The 17097-nt window shown below is 48.0% G+C and overlaps 1 protein-coding gene across 1 annotated transcript; it reads left to right on the top strand.

Moving 5' to 3' along the window:
• Window positions 1-13600: 13600 nt before the first annotated feature.
• Window positions 13601-16527, top strand: LOC130528878 (interferon-induced protein 44-like). Its single transcript, XM_057038687.1, has 8 exons — window positions 13601-13783; window positions 14162-14355; window positions 14546-14597; window positions 14670-14859; window positions 14928-15080; window positions 15204-15378; window positions 15476-15576; window positions 15649-16527. The coding sequence occupies exons 1-8, from the start codon at window positions 13758-13760 to the stop codon at window positions 15835-15837; spliced, it is 1080 nt and encodes a 359-aa protein (XP_056894667.1). The 5' UTR covers window positions 13601-13757; the 3' UTR covers window positions 15838-16527.
• Window positions 16528-17097: the final 570 nt, after the last annotated feature.

Below are 17097 nucleotides of genomic sequence, written 5' to 3' on the forward strand. Positions count from 1 at the left end.
CCTACATAAGAAATAGCTTAGCTGCTTTCTCTGCGTAACTTTCCAGGCCCGTTTCCACTGTCTTCTACCATCTCGGATTAGAACCTCACAAGCAAAGGCCGTAACAAAAAAAAAGCACTCTTCAGATGACGTGAAGCTCTCAAATACGTGTCATTTATCTCTTAATCAGGCAGTTGGTGGATCATGAAGAGAGCTGTCACTGTGCCTGATTTACACTTGAGTGAATGAGTTTGCTTTCTAATGACCCCCTCATGAAACTATTGACTAAGCAAAGATGATCACATGAAGGGCTTTAGTAAAAAGGAAAATGCTGAGTCGGCAAGTTGTTAATTGAGGAAGTTTCAAACCCAGGGACTTGCGATCAGGCTTTAAATGATGCTATTTGCTTTCTCAGCCTAGTGAGGCTTGTTTCCAGGATCTCAAGAAGGTGAGAACAGAAGGTGCAGACTGGCAATCACCGGGGTCATTATCAGCCCAGACACACACCAATATACACCGTAATGATCACGTCTGGCTCCAGCCCCTCCATCATCGCATGAAATCACCTGAGAGCTGAACGTCCATCTTGGCGCTCTGGTATCCATGATGAGCGCCGGCTAAAGGTCAGCTGAGGTCTTTCTGTAGGGTGTTGTCACCGCCGCAGGTCTGGCCGTAACCCTGCTTTCGTGTGGTCGGGATTACGCTGAGTCATCAGGTTGAATCCACAGCGTGACTCGACGTGAGCTCAGCGATGAGCAAACCGCCCGAAAAAAAGCACAAAACAAGCAGAAACGGTTCCTCAAATCCATGACTAATAGGCAGCGAGCAACAGGGCAGTCAAAAGTCCCCTCATGCACGTGCACAAGCACGCACGTTTCTGCGGGGAAACGAGTTACGCGTATAGACGTGAGTGGAGCCGTCGCTGTTGTATCTGCAGCGTCCCCTCAAGACGGGAACACAACAGCGAACGTCGCCTGACGCGCTCAAACGTGCGCTGTTGTGATGTTTTTGGCTGATTACTTCAGATAACGAGGCCCAGCTTGACCTTTGTTTATCATCCAGAGGCTGGAAACAAACCAAAATAAAGGCTCTTTTCACACGGCAACAGGGAGCATGTGGGAATCCAGCAGGCAGTAAGACTTCCATCCTCAGCCATGTCTGAAGCTCTCCTCCCCGTATGGGCCGATCGCGGATCCATAGTGGGGGCGAGGTCATGACTTAACCCCCAGAAGCCGACATCAACCCAACATTCGGCCATGTGACGCCCATGTGTGACGAGGGGGGGGTTGTAGCTGCGCCCGTGGACGTTTCTCCTCCTCCCGCTCTTCCATCTCGGGGTTTCACACAAGCTGTTTGTTTGTTTCGGGGCTCTGTGGCGTTCTTTGTCTGTGAATCATCCTCGCCACAATAGAAGGTCCACACACAGCCGGGACAGCGCGTTGGGACGAATAAATCAAGCTCCCGTTTGTCTGATCCCAGAGCCAAAATCAGAGGAGAAAATCATGACCGCAGGGGGCTTTAGGGACAACATAAGGATGAAGGGGACGACAGGAGTCCTGCCGGAGACGTGGTATTCCCAGCATTCCAAACAGCGGTGGCACGTTAGGTGCACGCCGGTAGCGTGTTCTCATGTCGTCATTCAGCTGCACTCAGGTCATGTGACCCGAACCCTAACCCTACCTGCAAAGTGGACTGTCCACATGTTCAAATGTAGGAGTAAACTGTGTAAAGTGTGCAGGCTGTTCCCCGACCTGTGCGGCGTGCACGTGTCCGGGGCCGTTGGGTTGGGAGGGCTGGCCGCCTGCCAGTTCCGGGGGAAAAACTTTCTCCTCCGTAATGTGACAAACATGAAAGGAGCGTTCAGGAATGTATTTTTCTTGGAAAGAGTGAGAGATTAGCACACAGCGCTCCCTCTTCAGAGCCGCACAGCAGAAAAACAATGGTGGCGGCGAGGGTGGTGGGCGGGGTGTGTGTGGGTGTGTGTGTGTGTGTGTGTGGGGGGGGGGGCGATGAGTTTTGACTTGAATGTATTGCACAATCGTCTTGCTTTTGGGGGCCAAGAGAACATCCTGTCCTAGAAAGGCAGAACAGTCCGATGTAAAAAAGAAGAAATTCGGGTCGCGGCAGATGTTAAATATGCCAGATTGTGGTAAAGAACAGAATTAAATCAGATGTCAACCGCATTTTTAGTTTTACACCCCTGTGGTGACCCCGACTCAGGCAGCACAACGTGGACTGTCTGAGTCAGTCTGAGCTAGATTATTTTATAATTCATGCAAATGAGCAGAGGAAGCTGTGTTTGCTGCTTTCATGTGGCATCAAAGCGATTTTTACTGACACTCCAAGGACCTGCTCACGTTAGCGTGCTGGTTGGAGTCGATTGTAAAGAATAAGAGAGTCTTTTTTCCAATGATTTGAACTATGAGGGGAGGGGACGTGTCCTGAGCACTGGGCCGGTTGTCTGACGTGAGCAAGAGCAGCTGGAGAGAATAACAACAAGAAAACGGAATGGTCAAGAAAGGCCCGATCGGGTTTTGTTTTGCTTTTTGTCGTACGCACACTGCAGTTATTGTGCTGCCGCCGTATGTAAAGAAGGGCTGACAAAAGCAAAAGGTCAAAGGGCAAACGCAGCAGTCTTGTACCTTCTGGCTGGCTTTGAGTCATAACGCCTTTGTGTGCAGCTGTCCGGAGCTAATCTTGTCGTTAATGTTTGGGTTTGGCTGTGACAACAGACTCTGATTCCAGATTGTTCATGCTGTTTTTCCTTTTTTTGGGTCATCACCCTGCCGAAGAAAGTAGAAACATTTGTACGTTCACGTGATGCAGACAATGAATCCCAGTCCTGTTTTCTGACTGCCGGATGTTTTGCTTTCCTCTGAGAGGCGAGACGCTGTTAGCACGATGCTAGCTAAGTGCTATCTTAGCCCGGTAGTGTATGAGCAAGGCTGACTCCATTAACCCGAGTACAGCATGTGACCTTATTAAAAATGGCAAAATTCATCGTGTCCGTCAGATGTCACTTCATTACGGCGTCCCACGGGGGTCATTTCGGGGTCTTGTGACGTTTCTCGGACTCAGTTGGTGTCGCAACACACCTGATGATGTGAACCCGAGAGTGTTCAGCGCGACCACGTCTCAGCGTGTTTTTAATAAAGTCGGGTTCTCACAGCTCAAGCTGAGTGTCCTCTGGGAGGAAGTGCTGTACCGGGATCTGACGTCAACAGAGCTGTGGTCACTGTCAATAAGGTCTGGAGACGGAGACGGAGACGGAGATGAAGGCTGGAGGTTTGTAGGTTTGAGGTTTTTACCTCATTAACACCAGGGCAGAGTCGTGTCTCGGTTTGATCTCCACGGTCTGTTTCTGTTGCTGTTCTGCAAACGTTTTTCCCACATTCATTCCTTTTTCACATGACCCGCAGGATAGTTTATGCATTTTAAGATGCTGCTAACTTTAGAGCATTTCTGGGAGCTCAGGGGGATCCACAGGCAGTGACGTATTCTGAGGCTAAATTATTGAGACTTCAAGTTTTTAGCTTAGAACTTAATTCATAGAAGATAATAAATTACGTAACAGGCTTCTTAGTAAACCAGCTGTTTATTTGAAAGTCTTCAGTACTTTCAGTTTAAGCAGAATTCCTTATCTAAGTCTCAGCCTGGATTTTTAACTCACTATCAAGACCTCCAAATACTTTCAGTTTCACTTTGACCATCGGCCTAAAAATACAAACAAGCATCATCCATAGCTGGAAAAGCTCACTTCCCCCTGTGGTGCCTGCGTTCTGTGGTGAACTGGTTACCAGTCCGGGGTGTTTTCCAGCCTCTCGGACCAGGAAGGATCACTCAGTCGAGAGCTTCGCGTGTGGAATCATCTGGGATCAATTTTGATCTTGTGTTTTCTGCCGGAAACACTCGTGCGACAGCAGCGGCCCACTCCGTTACTCCGGGCTGGGTTTTTTTTTTAATGAAACAATGTCAGGGAAGAGCCCGGGGTTTGTTTTAACATCTGGACTGAGCTGCAGGACATGTCAGATTAAAGCCCTGGCATCTGCAGCTTTCACTTTTCTGTCACTGGATCTTTAAATTCCACACACACGCCAAGTGTAGTGGCCTGCCCTCAGACGATAGCGCGAGTCCTCCCCCCGGCTCCAGATAACCCATAAAAACCAAGATCCTTTAATGGATGCAAAGTCCACTTACGCAATAAGGTTACTGTGCTGATATCAAAGAGGAAGAGCCAAATCCTGGTCAAATAAAAGCATTTGTCACCAGAATGATGGAAGGATTCATCTTTAAAAGATGGAGAACATTAAAAATGATCAAAAAACAATGAAAGGCAACAGTGGTGTCCCCACGGCAACAGGGATTCTCCCCCCTATATGGATGCCACTTCTCATCTGTGCTCCTAATGTGACTTTTTCTTTTCAAACGAGCACTCTTAAAGGGACAGTACACACCAGTTACGGCTAACTGCCATAACTGCCACCACACAGGGGCCGAATGTGCCTAAACACCGGGGTAATTGTACACCTGAATGGCCCCTACTCCTGCCCCACCTCCTTCTCAGGAGAGATCTCCCCTGTCTCTCTTTACTGCTGATCCTAGTCGGGCTGGAGGAGTGTTGTTCTGTTCCACTGGTTCCCCGGGAGAGTCGGGGGTTTACAAAGGCCAGCACTTGTTTTTATTAAAAACAGCCTCGACCCAGCTTGTCCGACGCTAAGATCTGACCAAACTTTGTTATGTGAGAGGTCGGGAGTGAGAAAACGGCCTGTAAATGCTGCCTGTTGTTGACTGACTGCTGCGAGCTCGGATTTTTGGAGAGTGGATGCGACTTTGTGGAGCTGTAGCTTGTCTGCTGATGATTGGGGGGGGCGGAGGACAGCCTCCATCTTCCCCAGCAAAGTGCTACTTCAGAGGAAGTCCTGCTGGCCCGGTGTCGGAGGGCAGCGCTCGTATCTGCGCCGCCCGGCCGTTTGTTTTTCATCTGTAGGAAAGCCGAAACCTGTTGGGTTTGTTTTTCTTCTGCTCCTGGCCGAGCGCCTGCTTTTAAAGCCCAGGTGTTAGCGAGTGGAGAGTCATCTTTCTGAAAAACACGCGATGGATAGCCGGGTTGGGGGAAGGAGTAGACGGGTGGGAGGCCGCCTCTGACGGCTGTTTTTATTTTCCCCCCTTTTCAAACTGGTTGAGCAGCTATCAGTCAGCCAGACGAAAACACACCCTTCAAAGCTGACATCTCTGCCCTTCTGACACCTCGCCTCAGTAGATTTAGCTCAGGCAGACAGCAGACAGCCCCGTCGAATCAGCTGATCTCAAAATCAGGCCAGCAGATCCCAGGTTTGTTTCCTGATGAAAGCAACCGTGGCCCCGTCAGCCTCAGCTTCCAGCAAAATTAAAGACTCACGCTGAAATAAGACAAATGTCCGACCTCGTCTGTGACCGATGGATCCATCGCCCCATCGGGTCCAAATACAGGACCGAAGAGGCTGTTCTCATGTCTGATGCAGCTCCTTTGATACAGTGGGCCCCTGTTGCATGATCTCTGTCACGTCTCGCTTGATGCTAGGTGTTGGGCTCCATGCTAACGCCCCGTGACTAATAGTTACATAGTTATAAACACGCCTCTGAACCTTTTATATCATAATTGCTTGGAACAGGATGGCTCACACCATTATTATGGCACAGTTCCAGTTGGAGGTGAGCTAAAGGCTGCATGCTAGGCCTCCACATGCACTGAAACATACCCAACACAGTCCTACAGACACGATAACAGGTGATAGAAAGAGGATTCCTGAGGGAAATGCTAACATTAAGCCTACCTGATGTTGGTCCAGCGTCTCCCGTCCTGCCCTGGGCTGTTCTCCCAGATGATCCAGAGGAGGTAAAGATGGCAGAACATCTGTTTCAGAAAAACAAAGTGTAAATATCATAATGAAATATATGTGTGGGTTTCTGTGAGCTCCCTCACAGCCTGAAAAAAAGAGAAAGAGAGGAGCCTTAGCCCCCTGACATCCATCCTCGGAGAGCCCCATGGGAAGCCACCCCCCCCCCCCCCCCCCCCCCCCCTTGCACCTCCCCCTCCTCGCTGCCCCTGCAATCATAAACCCAGCTGGACAGCAGAGGAGGTCAGTCTGATGATTTAATCCCTCTCCAGGTCACATAAACACACTCCACTGGGAAACAACCTCTGCAGCTGACGCAGATCCACTGGAGGAAGCTGAATTCTCTCCGTTTGGTCCCCTAATGCCACAATAAAATTTAAAAAAAAAAACCCCACACAGCTTCAAAAAGTAGAGCCCCATTCCAACTAACACCTGATGTCTCCTGAGCTGAGGTCACGGAGGTGAGTGGACCTGTTTTCCCCAGTCCGTGACTCACTGGTGACAAATATAGGAAATGTGCCACGTGAAAAAGTCCCGGCGAGCTGCAACAATAGCAGCTACAACGTTTGATCAAATCACCTTCTGAAGACAAACATTCATGCTTGACACCAACAAAGAATTATTTTTGATGCCACATAAAGAAAAAGGGACGAAGGGAAAACGTCTGTCTGGTAACAAGCCTTGTGCAAAAACCTGCTGCTCCAGTTAAACCAGTATGGATACATCACTGGATACATATTTACATGCATAACAACTTAACCTAAATTTGAATCATGTTCCGTCTCATCTATCAAAACATGATTTCAAACAAGAGATAACATGTTGCTCAACGCTCCTCATTGGAAACCAGTCTGGGCCTGGGAGAGTCCCAGCTGGAGACAGTCACCACATCTGTGGAACCCCTGCTGTGAAATCACACTTTTAATGCTAACATTAGCCTGCAGAGCTGATCGCTAGCTGCTTTCTTGTTTGCGGTGCTGCTTTTGCCCTCTTGCAGCACGTCTCACAACCGCGCTGAGCTAGTATAGAAAAACAGATCCCAGCTCCCCACAGGGAAGCCTGCGAGGGGAAAACAAGCAGGATGGGAATATGTTTGGCCAACAGTAGCGTGCGTGACAAAGCTAATGAGAAAGTGCCTTTTGAAATCACAGTTGATGAACGAGAAGGTGAATCCAACACGGCTCCATGGCTCTGCATCTGCAGAAATACTGTTATTGCACCTCTTTGTTTTGTTTTGCGCCGCTTTTTGCTCTGATCAGCCTGTGATGTCACATTGAAAGCAGCATAAGTGGTGCCATCTGTGGACCCGGAGCGCTGCAGATAAGCTTTCCCTCTACCTGAAACCAATAAAGGCCTGGAATGCCTGTGACACACAGGGTGTATTGTGGGGCCATATCTGATCTGAAATGGCAGACAAAGAAAAGAAAAAAAGAGAGAGAAAAGAAAGTAAATCGAACAGGAAAACCAAAAGAACCACGGATGAACGCAGAGAGGACAGCATGTGCCAGAGATCTGGAGGAGGATTATCAGTGAGCACAGCCAGCAAACAAACCATCCAGGTAGGCTGTTCAAAGAGACACACACACACACACACACACACACACCAGGACCAGCTGTCATGGCTGGAGGTTGTGTGTGTACTTCTCTGTTCATTTCTGCTTGTTTTGACAGATCTGTGTGTTAGTGTTAGTGTCTGTCTGGAGGTTCTCGGACTCCAGAGCTCAGCAAAAGCAAGACAACGCGCTGTGAGGACACCTGTCGTCAGCCTCAGGCAGGAGCAAAGCCCACCTCTCACCTCCCTGACCTTTGACCCGAGACAGCGCAACAGTGGCATGATTCGCTTTGATAAACATAAAAGAGGAAAAACAAGGAAACGGCCTATAAGTCTGATTAAAAATAACCCACGTCATTACCCGCTGATATCACTGCAGAAATGATATCAGGGATGAAATTATGGTCTGTAGGTCGCGTCTGTTATCTAATTGCGTTATAATAACAGGCAATAAAAAAAAGTCACATGATTTACAAGAGGAATGTGTTCAGACATGGACTTTGAATAACAACCCTCTACAAAGGGGAAGTGAAACTAAAAACCTGTGTGTGTGCGTGTGTGTAAGACAGCTGGGAACATCAGGCCCCGCCCCCTGCTCTCCTCTCATTGGCTGTCTTGTTGTTAAGTGCATCTAACAAAAACACGAGTCGCCCGTCAGCCAATCGGGACGGAGCGAGAATTTCCCTGCTCTGCAGTGATGCCACAAGGCCCTTTAAACGACAAACCACAAGTTTAAAACTCCCGGCAGCTAGAAAAACTCACAAGAGCAGAGTTCCGGAGCTGTGCATGCTCCGGGGCCTGACCCTTGGCCTACATTTGGGCTCCTCAGAAAGAGCCTGATCATGACGCCGTGTGGCTTATTTGACATTATTAGCGTTTCAGATTCGACCCACAACTGGGTAATAAAATCAATTTTTCATTAAGAACGTTGTGTTGTTGTGTGGATGATTTCCACAGCTAAATGTGGGTGAATGTGCTCGTCCTAATTCACAGTAGAAACACAATGAATTCTTTGTATTGTGGACTGAAACTTTCCAGCTAAAATGCCTCTGGAGTCTTTTCAGCAGCTCGCTAATAAACTCTTGGATTGGCACAGCGAGCGTGGAATGAAATTTTATGTCGAAACATAAAAGCAAACCTGGCAGATCAAACCTTTGCCTGGAGTTCAGAGGCACGCTAATTGCTAATGCTAGTGGTGATCTGAAAATGTATCAGGCTCCAGTTTGGAACGTTTTCTGAAAATGTCTGCAGCCACTATTCACTGCAAGTAGAGATAAAATCACCCCCCCCCCCCCACACACACACACACACAATGACACACAGACACTCACACACACACCCAAACACAGGAACCAACTGTGATGCACATCGCACATGGAGAAAAGTGTTTCCTGTGTTCCTTCCTTGTGAGCATGTGATTAATCAGTGTACCCCCCCCCCCAACACTCTACTGTATATTCAGAAGCCTGAAAAACAACTTTTCTAGCAATATCCATTTGCTGAAGTGTCATAAACCTAACAGAAGGCAAAACTTGGGCTTTAACCCCCCAAAAGCACCGTGGCGACATTCTTGTGCACGAGCTAAAGTCGATCAGAAGATCGGGCGATGCCTGATTTAAAGTAGAAGTTTGCACAAGCGAAAGCTCAAGCGTCCATCAGCGCCGTGCACATCCGGCTGCTGCCTGTGACGTTTATGCAAAACCGAGGACGTTCTTTCACTTTAGCTCCAGAAAGAGAGTGGAACGTCGACCTTGAACATGTGGGGATCTTCTGGGAAGTTGGCTGACTGAAACATCCCAGCAGCTCCCCAAAACAGGAAAAGGCCTTGTAAACGTAGCCCAGCAGAACTCTGTGTGTGCGTGCGTGTGTGCGTGTGTGTGCGCTGCTAAAACGGTTTTACTGCATTTCAGGCTGGCATTGTACTTGCCCGCCTGTCGTAAGGAAGCCAAAAAATCCAGATGTTTCGACTGCTGCCGGCACGGTGCCGACCGTGATTAATGCAAGGACAAGATTTTCTTATCACACTGATGCACTCTTTTTAGACAGTTTGTGAGTGTGTGAGGACGGAAGCTTGCGTGTGTGTGTGTGTGTGTGTGTGTGTGTGTGGGGGGGGGGGGGGTCACTCCAAAACACAAAAGTGTAAAAAGTCCGGGTTTAGAAATGGCCGCTGAGGGTCAGTGGATGTAAACAATGGAAGGCCCTCATAAGTGTGGTAATTATGATGTGTGTATGTGTGTGACTTTGTGCTGATATATATGGGAGGAAGTAGTAGGAGGAAGGGGGGGGGGGCGTCACAGCTTCAGCACTGGCTCATGCCGGTTTGCGCTGCTTCGCGCTGGCTCGGGCCTGCGGCGAGGTTAGTGGAGAAGCAGATGGATCTGGAGCGGGTCGGGTGGGGGTAACTCAGCACGCTGACTCCCCTCTGAGGGCCTTAGCGGGGGCGCCCGCGCACATGCCTGCCAGACATGTCCATGTGGGGAAGGCATGCAGCAGTCATCACAAAATCAAGGTCAGGAGGCATCTCAGGGACGCTTGTTTAGCCATCACATCAGCGACCCTCCTGACCCCCCCACCGAGCTCGGCTCCATTCCGTTATAGATCCGCGCTGGTCTGCGGACGGTCGCCTGAGTTTGTGTCTGTGGGAGTTCCTCGGCTCCCGAGAGGGGTGAACGCACCAAATAAGCGTGACGATTAAGGAGAGAACATCTGTACTCTTCTTGTTTTCAACCAAACTCACCATAAAGACGTGAAAAATGAACGCAACCGCCTTTTTCAGGTCTCGAGGCGTCAATAAAACACGGAGGGAGGGGGAGCGCTGCTGTGGAAACCGGAGCGCCGCGGCCCAGGTGGGATCGGTGGGCTCTCACACCATGAAAAAGGTTTCCTGCTGGGTTGTTTTGCTCCAGATACTGTAAAGCTGCCGTGCACGTGCATCCACAGGACGGCTTTTCCAAAACACACACACACACACACATACACACACACACACACACGGGGAGAATTCCATTGCCACCATCACTTGATTTGTCATGGCCGCTCCGGCATTTTCCAGCTGCCTTCGGTCACACGTTGTAGAAGTTGTAGGTCAGCGCTGAGTAGTTGATATCTCAACGTGCGCTGATGGTGGCTCAGCATGCAGCTGCAGGTGAGAGGTCAGGTGAGAGGTCAGGGGTCCGAGCTGGCTCTCTGAGGACCCTGGTCCTGCTGGACTGGAGGCAGGACCTGTTCTGGGACTGAGGAGCGTGGTGGAAGTGGTAGGAACAGCCTTATTATTGGTTCCATTAGCAAAGCTTTACGCTGGCGATAATTGCCAGGGTAAAGCTAAGATTCGTGTGTTTGTCTCTGCTCCTGTTGTGCACGTGCATTCCGTGTTTGAGCCGATGGCTGAAGATTCCTGGAAATACGCGTAATATTTCCCTCAACATGGACGCTTGATGTCCAGCAAAGGCAGCTGCCTCCAGCCAGGAAGCTAAGTTAAGCACTTGGCAGCTAGCTGCATCCAGGAATAGTGTCAGTTCCCGTGAGCCGGAATATCAGAGTGAACCCGTCTCGGAAAAACCAGACGCTGCTGTCTGGAGTGAAAGAACGCGCTCAAGTACATTCAGTACGTACTGAATGCTCTAAATTACATTTAGATATTTACATACTTCCTCGGAGTCAGGACTGTTTCTACTGCAAGCATCTTGAAAACACGTGCAGATGTAAATGTTCTCCTTCATAAGTACGACATGTATAAGAATAGATCCTTGAATCTATATGTACCTGACAGGAAAGACCAAATCGCCTAGTTTTTATAGAGAAAAACAAATTTGACTCAACTCAGATCATTTCAGCATCCTGATGTTCTAAACTGATGATCCTGTAAACAGCTGGTGGGAGTCGTCCCAGACTAAACCCTCATTATGTAACGGGAGGGGACACACCTGCCTGTCATCATCCTGACATCATCATCATCATCATCATCATCATCATCATCATCATCATCATCATCATCACTGGATCTGCTTACAATTCTGAGGAACCGCTCTAAAAACTGTCTGTCCACAACCAGCGCGTGATGGTGCACGAGAAGAAAAAGTTGAGGACACATGAAGAGGTGGAGGAACAGGGAGAGGAGGGGGAGCGTGGGGGTCTGGTCCAGGCCGGCTCTTGCCCCCTCCCCCTTTTCTCTGTTTTCCTCAGCTTATGTTATTGTATATCCTGGTTCTGTTTTTCACACATTCCTCCTCATAATATTTCTCCACTGCTATCACCCCCACCCCTTTTTCCACTTCTCTCATATTTCCCCATAAACTGATAGAGAGAGGAGAGGAGAGGAGAGGAGAGGAGAGGAGGAGGAGAGGAGAGGAGAGGAGAGGAGGGGAGGGGAGAGGAGAGGAGAGGAGAGGAGAGGAGAGGAGAGAGGAGGAGGGGAGAGGAGAGGAGAGAGAGAGGAGAGGAGAGGAGAGAGAGGAGAGAGGAGAGGAGAGAGGAGAGGAGAGGAGAGGAGAGGAGAGAGAGAGGAGGAGGGGAGAGGAGAGGAGAGAGGAGGAGAGGAGAGGAGGAGAGGAGGAGAGGAGAGGGGACGAGAGGAGGGGAGAGAGGAGGAGGAGAGGAGAGGAGAGGAGAGGAGAGAGAGGAGGAGGGGAGAGGAGAGGAGAGGAGAGGAGAGGAGAGGAGAGGAGAGGAGAGGAGAGGAGAGGGGACGAGAGGAGGGGAGAGAGGAGGAGAGGAGAGGAGAGGAGAGGAGAGGAGAGGAGAGGAGAGGAGAGGAGAGGAGAGGAGAGGAGAGGAGAGGAGGCTGGTTGAAACCTTGACTTCTCCACCGTGTCTTGTTCCTGAGGTGTTTTCAACGGGCAGCTGTCATGACAGAGACAAAAGTTTACGACTTCCTGGTGTGTGATCAAGGTTGTGACTTTAGCCTTATTTTATATATGAATTGAAAATTATGGTAATTATTTTAAAAATATAGAAGAAAAAGGTGCATAACCATATTTAAAATCATATCAATTTTCAACTTAAAAAAAAAAAGTGTTGTTTTTTTTGTGAGCTAAAAAAATCAAAACAACGACGCCTCTTAGCACCAGGGGGCGACAGTGAGGCCAATAAAACATGAATCATAGGAAAATATAAATATTGCAGCCGAGAGGACAGAAAACAACCCTTTCATCGTGTTGCCTGACAAAACCTGTGAAACATTCTGTTGGGGTCAGTTGTCGTGATGGCGTTATAATAATTAAAGTATTCAGTTATTATATTGGGTTTCAAAATAATAATAATAATAATAATGGTTATTATTCTCCCATTGAAAATCACTGGCAATTATTAAAGGCTTATTACTAATTAGATAAACTCCATCATTTTGGGTTATTATGTGTATACAGGCTTTGTGGGGCCTGTATACACATAATAACCCAAATATAGCATTTGGTTGTGGGTTTTCAACCACCCAGTCAGTGAGCTCAAAGCCACCAGGAAGGAAAGATCTGCAACGCTTCTTCATGCAATAAAGTTGCACTTCAAGCCACAAGATTAAATGACACGTCCGATTTTCCAGCATTATACATCAGGACTGAAAGCTTCTGTGCTGACAGAGGTAACAACTAGAAAGAACTTCACTGCAAATGTTTGTCTCAGGGACAAACTGACTGACTGCCGAAGTCCGAAGACAGTGAAGTCTGCAGCATTTACATCCTGATCAAATGACCTTTCAGATATACATCGACACAAACCCAGTGGTGCAAAATGAATGCATCAGCCGAGTTATCAGTGACATATGTTTCTACAGCCACAACAGGAGCTGCGTGGCACCATTAATAATAATAAAAAATTGCTCCGTTTTAGATGAGAATTTGGATCATATTTAACACAAAGTATCTGACACCTGGTACAGGAGAGTTCACTCATCTGGTATGAGACCAAACTCCATAAATTAAATATTAAAAAGGGGAGCTGGAGTAGAGAGAATGGACATTTATTTCACTGTGGGTTTGTGGTTTGGATTAAATACTTGGAAAAGATGGTTAAAACGAGTACAGGACTACAGCGCTCTCTAGTGGCGTCCGGAATTAGACACACCACTACATGTTCAGACAAGCGTTTCCATTTATTTATTTTACCAAGCTATTTAATTTGAGAAAATATTGAAATCATTCCATACTCAGCTCTATGTGTGGGCTGCAAAATCCCACTGAGTTGATTGTTTTGTCATATGATTCAGGCACGAAAGGAAACTCTGCAAGAGGCCGTTGATTGGATGAATTAAAGTTTCACTTTCTTTTCCCCTGAAAAAGCAGCTCTTCCTGACTCTCACAAGGATCTGTGCATGTTGCTCGCCACTCTGCAACTCGCCGCTCCGCAGCTCTAACATCATGGCTAAATCAAATGGACCTTTCGGGTAACATTTCACACACAAATTGTATTATTCTAATAAGGGAGGCTGCACTTGACTATCATAGTTCATGTTATGATCTGGACTTCTAAAGTTTGCTCAAAACTGGACCTGTGCCGTTTTCTTTGGGGGAGATTATTCGGTAAATTTGCGTGAAATGTTAAATAAAATGCGTTTAAAGCTATACATTTTAAGCAGTGACGCTTTCTGAGTATTTCTTTAGTGAACTATCTTCCCATTAATAACTGATGTAGTGATCTATTGTTTTGGGGGGGGGGGGGGGGGGGGGTGGTTCGGTTTTCCACAGAGATTTTGTGGACAGTCTCAGTTCAGTTTGGAAGGTTTCCTGTCAGGGCTGAACAATAATGTCCTTTCTCTGCCCAGTTTTAGTTTTGGTACGGCTGTTCCTGCCCCCGTTCCCGCTCCGGCCCTGTTTACAATGGACAGGAAAGAAGAACCCGAAGGCGGAACCAAAAAGAAAGATCCTGTTGTGTCTTTGAACGACAAACTCGGTTCTAAAGAAGTGCCCTCAGCTTTAAACAATAAAAAGGAGACAATTAAAGCCTTCTCCTTTCCCAGTGGGTAACCAACCTGAGACATGTAAAACTTGTGTCATGTCATATTTCGTTAAACTTAACGTTAAACTACTGATTGGGCAAAAAAGGAGCTTCTGTATTACAGTATTTGTAACTTTCATTGTTCATTGTTTGCACACAGAAAAGTTCATGAGCAGGTCAGGACACTAATGACCTCTGACCTGGCTTTTAGGGCCGTCACCGGGGCTAGAGTCTCCCTGGAGGGTCCTGAAGTGGACAGAGGAGTGAGTTAAACTCAATTTTTCAAATGTGCATTATTATATTTAAAACATGCACCTTGACGCCCTTGGATGCAGGCAGAGGACGACTCTGATGAAGAACATCAGCTCATACAAGCCCAGCTGCACAGAGGCAGCCCGAGTTCTTCTCCTCGGCCCGGTCGGCTCGGGAAAATCCAGCTTCATCAGTTCGGTCCAGTCGGTGTTTAATGGGAGAGTCACCAACCGGGCCATGGTGGGCTCCTTCTCCACCAGCTTCACCAAGAAGGTACACGAGACGATTGACCCCCAGACTCTGGGTGACGTCTCTGCTCTAACCGTTGTTGATGGGCCCAGTTGCAGTTCTACAAAATCCGCAGCCTGAGAGGACAGCAGCCCGACGGCCTGGTGCTGTGTGACACCATGGGTCTGGGGGACGGCGGCATGACTGGACCTACCCTCCATGACGTCCTGTCTGTCGTTCAAGGTCATGTGCCTGAGGGACATGTGGTAAGGCCAGGACACCTTCTCCTGTTGCACCGTTTGGTGAATGAGTTGCCTCCAATTTCTGAACTGCTGTTTATTAACTGTTGCCGCGGCAACGCTCTTCTTTGACCTTTTGATCTCTCTCAGTTCAGTCCAGTTCAGCCGGTGAATCTGTCTCAGACTCTTGGCTACAGGAAGAGGCCGAGCCTGGAGGAGAAGATCCACTGTGTGGCCTTCGTGTTGGACGCGGTTAAAATGTCCTCCTACCATGGAAGCCTGAGCTCCTCGTTCCAGCAGCTCCGAGAACACATCAGCGAACTGGGTGAGAAACCACCACTGCACAACATCCACATGTGTCCAGCCAACGGTGCTCATTTTCCAGCACCTCTCACACCTGTGTGACCATGTGGTCCTGCTAGGAATCCATCAGGTGGCTCTGCTGACGCACGTTGACCTGGTTTGTCCAGAAACCGCCCAAGATGTCACCAACGTCTACAAGAGCCGCGTAGTTCAAGCCGCGGTCAGTCCAAACAGACCCGACGTGTTTTTGCTGGTTGTCCACACGTGTGACGCTCACGTTTGTCGTGCACAGATCGATCGAGCTGCTGCTCTGCTGGGCATGTCCACCTCCTACATCGTCCCAGTCAAGAACTACTCTTCAGAGCTGGACGTGGACCACAACACGGACGTGCTTCTGCTGAACGCCGTGGACCACATCCTGCAGTACGCCGACCTGTACTTCCTCGACAATTCACCGCCACCTGACTGCGAGACGCCATAAATAACACTGGGGAACCATTTTGGGATTGTGGAGTATTGATAGTCCTGACCTACTGGGAGCTGCACACACCTCTCACCACACCGTCTCAGCCGTAACTGCACCAACAAGTTGCCCCGCAGGTGGAGACGAGTCCACTCGTAATCAGCCGCTTCAGCTCTGAATACTGACTCAGTGGTGTTGCAACGCTTTTCTAGCACCTTGGCACGTTGGTGTGTGAGATGTGCTCGTGAATAAAACCGATTCAAAAATCGTCCTCGATTGTCCTTCATCTCGAGAACGTCGCTGCACTCAGAATCGTTCATTTGGATCATTTAAAGATGCCGTCAGACAGGCCCCCTGCTGTGGACACACTCTCCAGGAGGCTTGAACCCAGTCAGGACTTTACTGTCATTAAAAACTACTATTACTACTACTAATATAACAACAACAATGAAAACAACAATAATGACAATAATTAGATTATTATTATTAATTAATGTTCACTTTTAAGGAAGTTTTAGTCTGATAAAACCAAGTTATCAGTAAACGGTCATTTTCTCTGCTCGGTGAACTTTTTTAAGTGTGGAGACTCCTGGAATGAAATTTTACTCACTGATTAGGGCGTGACTTCCCTGTAAACGAAAATGATGTTTCCTGGAATAACTCCTCCAAATATTGGTTACACCTTTCACAATAAAAGCATCAACATTCTGTCATTTGTAAACTGGAACAGGAGGCGACAACTGCAGCTCAAGACAATGGTCGAATTTTGAGCAATCAAATTATAAACTGCGATTATAATTAAAACTAAAAAGAAAATGACAGTTTGAAACACAAGCGTGCAGCTGGCTCTTTGCTGTACTTTTACTTTGAAAGACAGACCACTATTTCCACTCTCTTCAACAGACTTACGTGGAAATTTCCAGAAGAAGGTCCATTTTGACTTTTGGAGTCTGGGTCATACTTTGCTTCTCTGCTTCTTGGTTCAAGAATCATCAGCGATGGCTCAGGCACCAGGTAAACCACCACCAGCCTAAATGTGTCACTTTTGGTACTCGGTACCAGAAATGGTGCTTTAACTGAGCTTGTTCTCTCTTGACCAGACAGGAGCCCCTGGAAGACAGTGGTCTGGGGGGAAAGGTGAGTCTCACATTTCAAATGGTTCCAGCAGATTCTCAACATCAACGGCATCTTCTCCTCCACAATGTGATAAGCAAATGTGGGTTTTACACTACTGGGCGATAACGCTTGTTTCTGCAGGAAGAGGACGAAGTTAATAAA

This window comes from Takifugu flavidus, chromosome 7 (genome assembly GCF_003711565.1).
Source record: "Takifugu flavidus isolate HTHZ2018 chromosome 7, ASM371156v2, whole genome shotgun sequence".
Lineage (NCBI taxonomy): Eukaryota > Metazoa > Chordata > Actinopteri > Tetraodontiformes > Tetraodontidae > Takifugu > Takifugu flavidus.

Coding starts and splice junctions, on each gene's coding strand:
- LOC130528878 (XM_057038687.1), top strand. CDS start 13,758: ATGGCTAAATCAAATGGACCTTTCGG. Junction 13,784..14,161: donor AAATCAAATGGACCTTTCGG/GTAACATTTCAC, acceptor TTCTCTGCCCAG/TTTTAGTTTTGGTACGGCTG. Junction 14,598..14,669: donor GTCCTGAAGTGGACAGAGGA/GTGAGTTAAACT, acceptor CCTTGGATGCAG/GCAGAGGACGACTCTGATGA.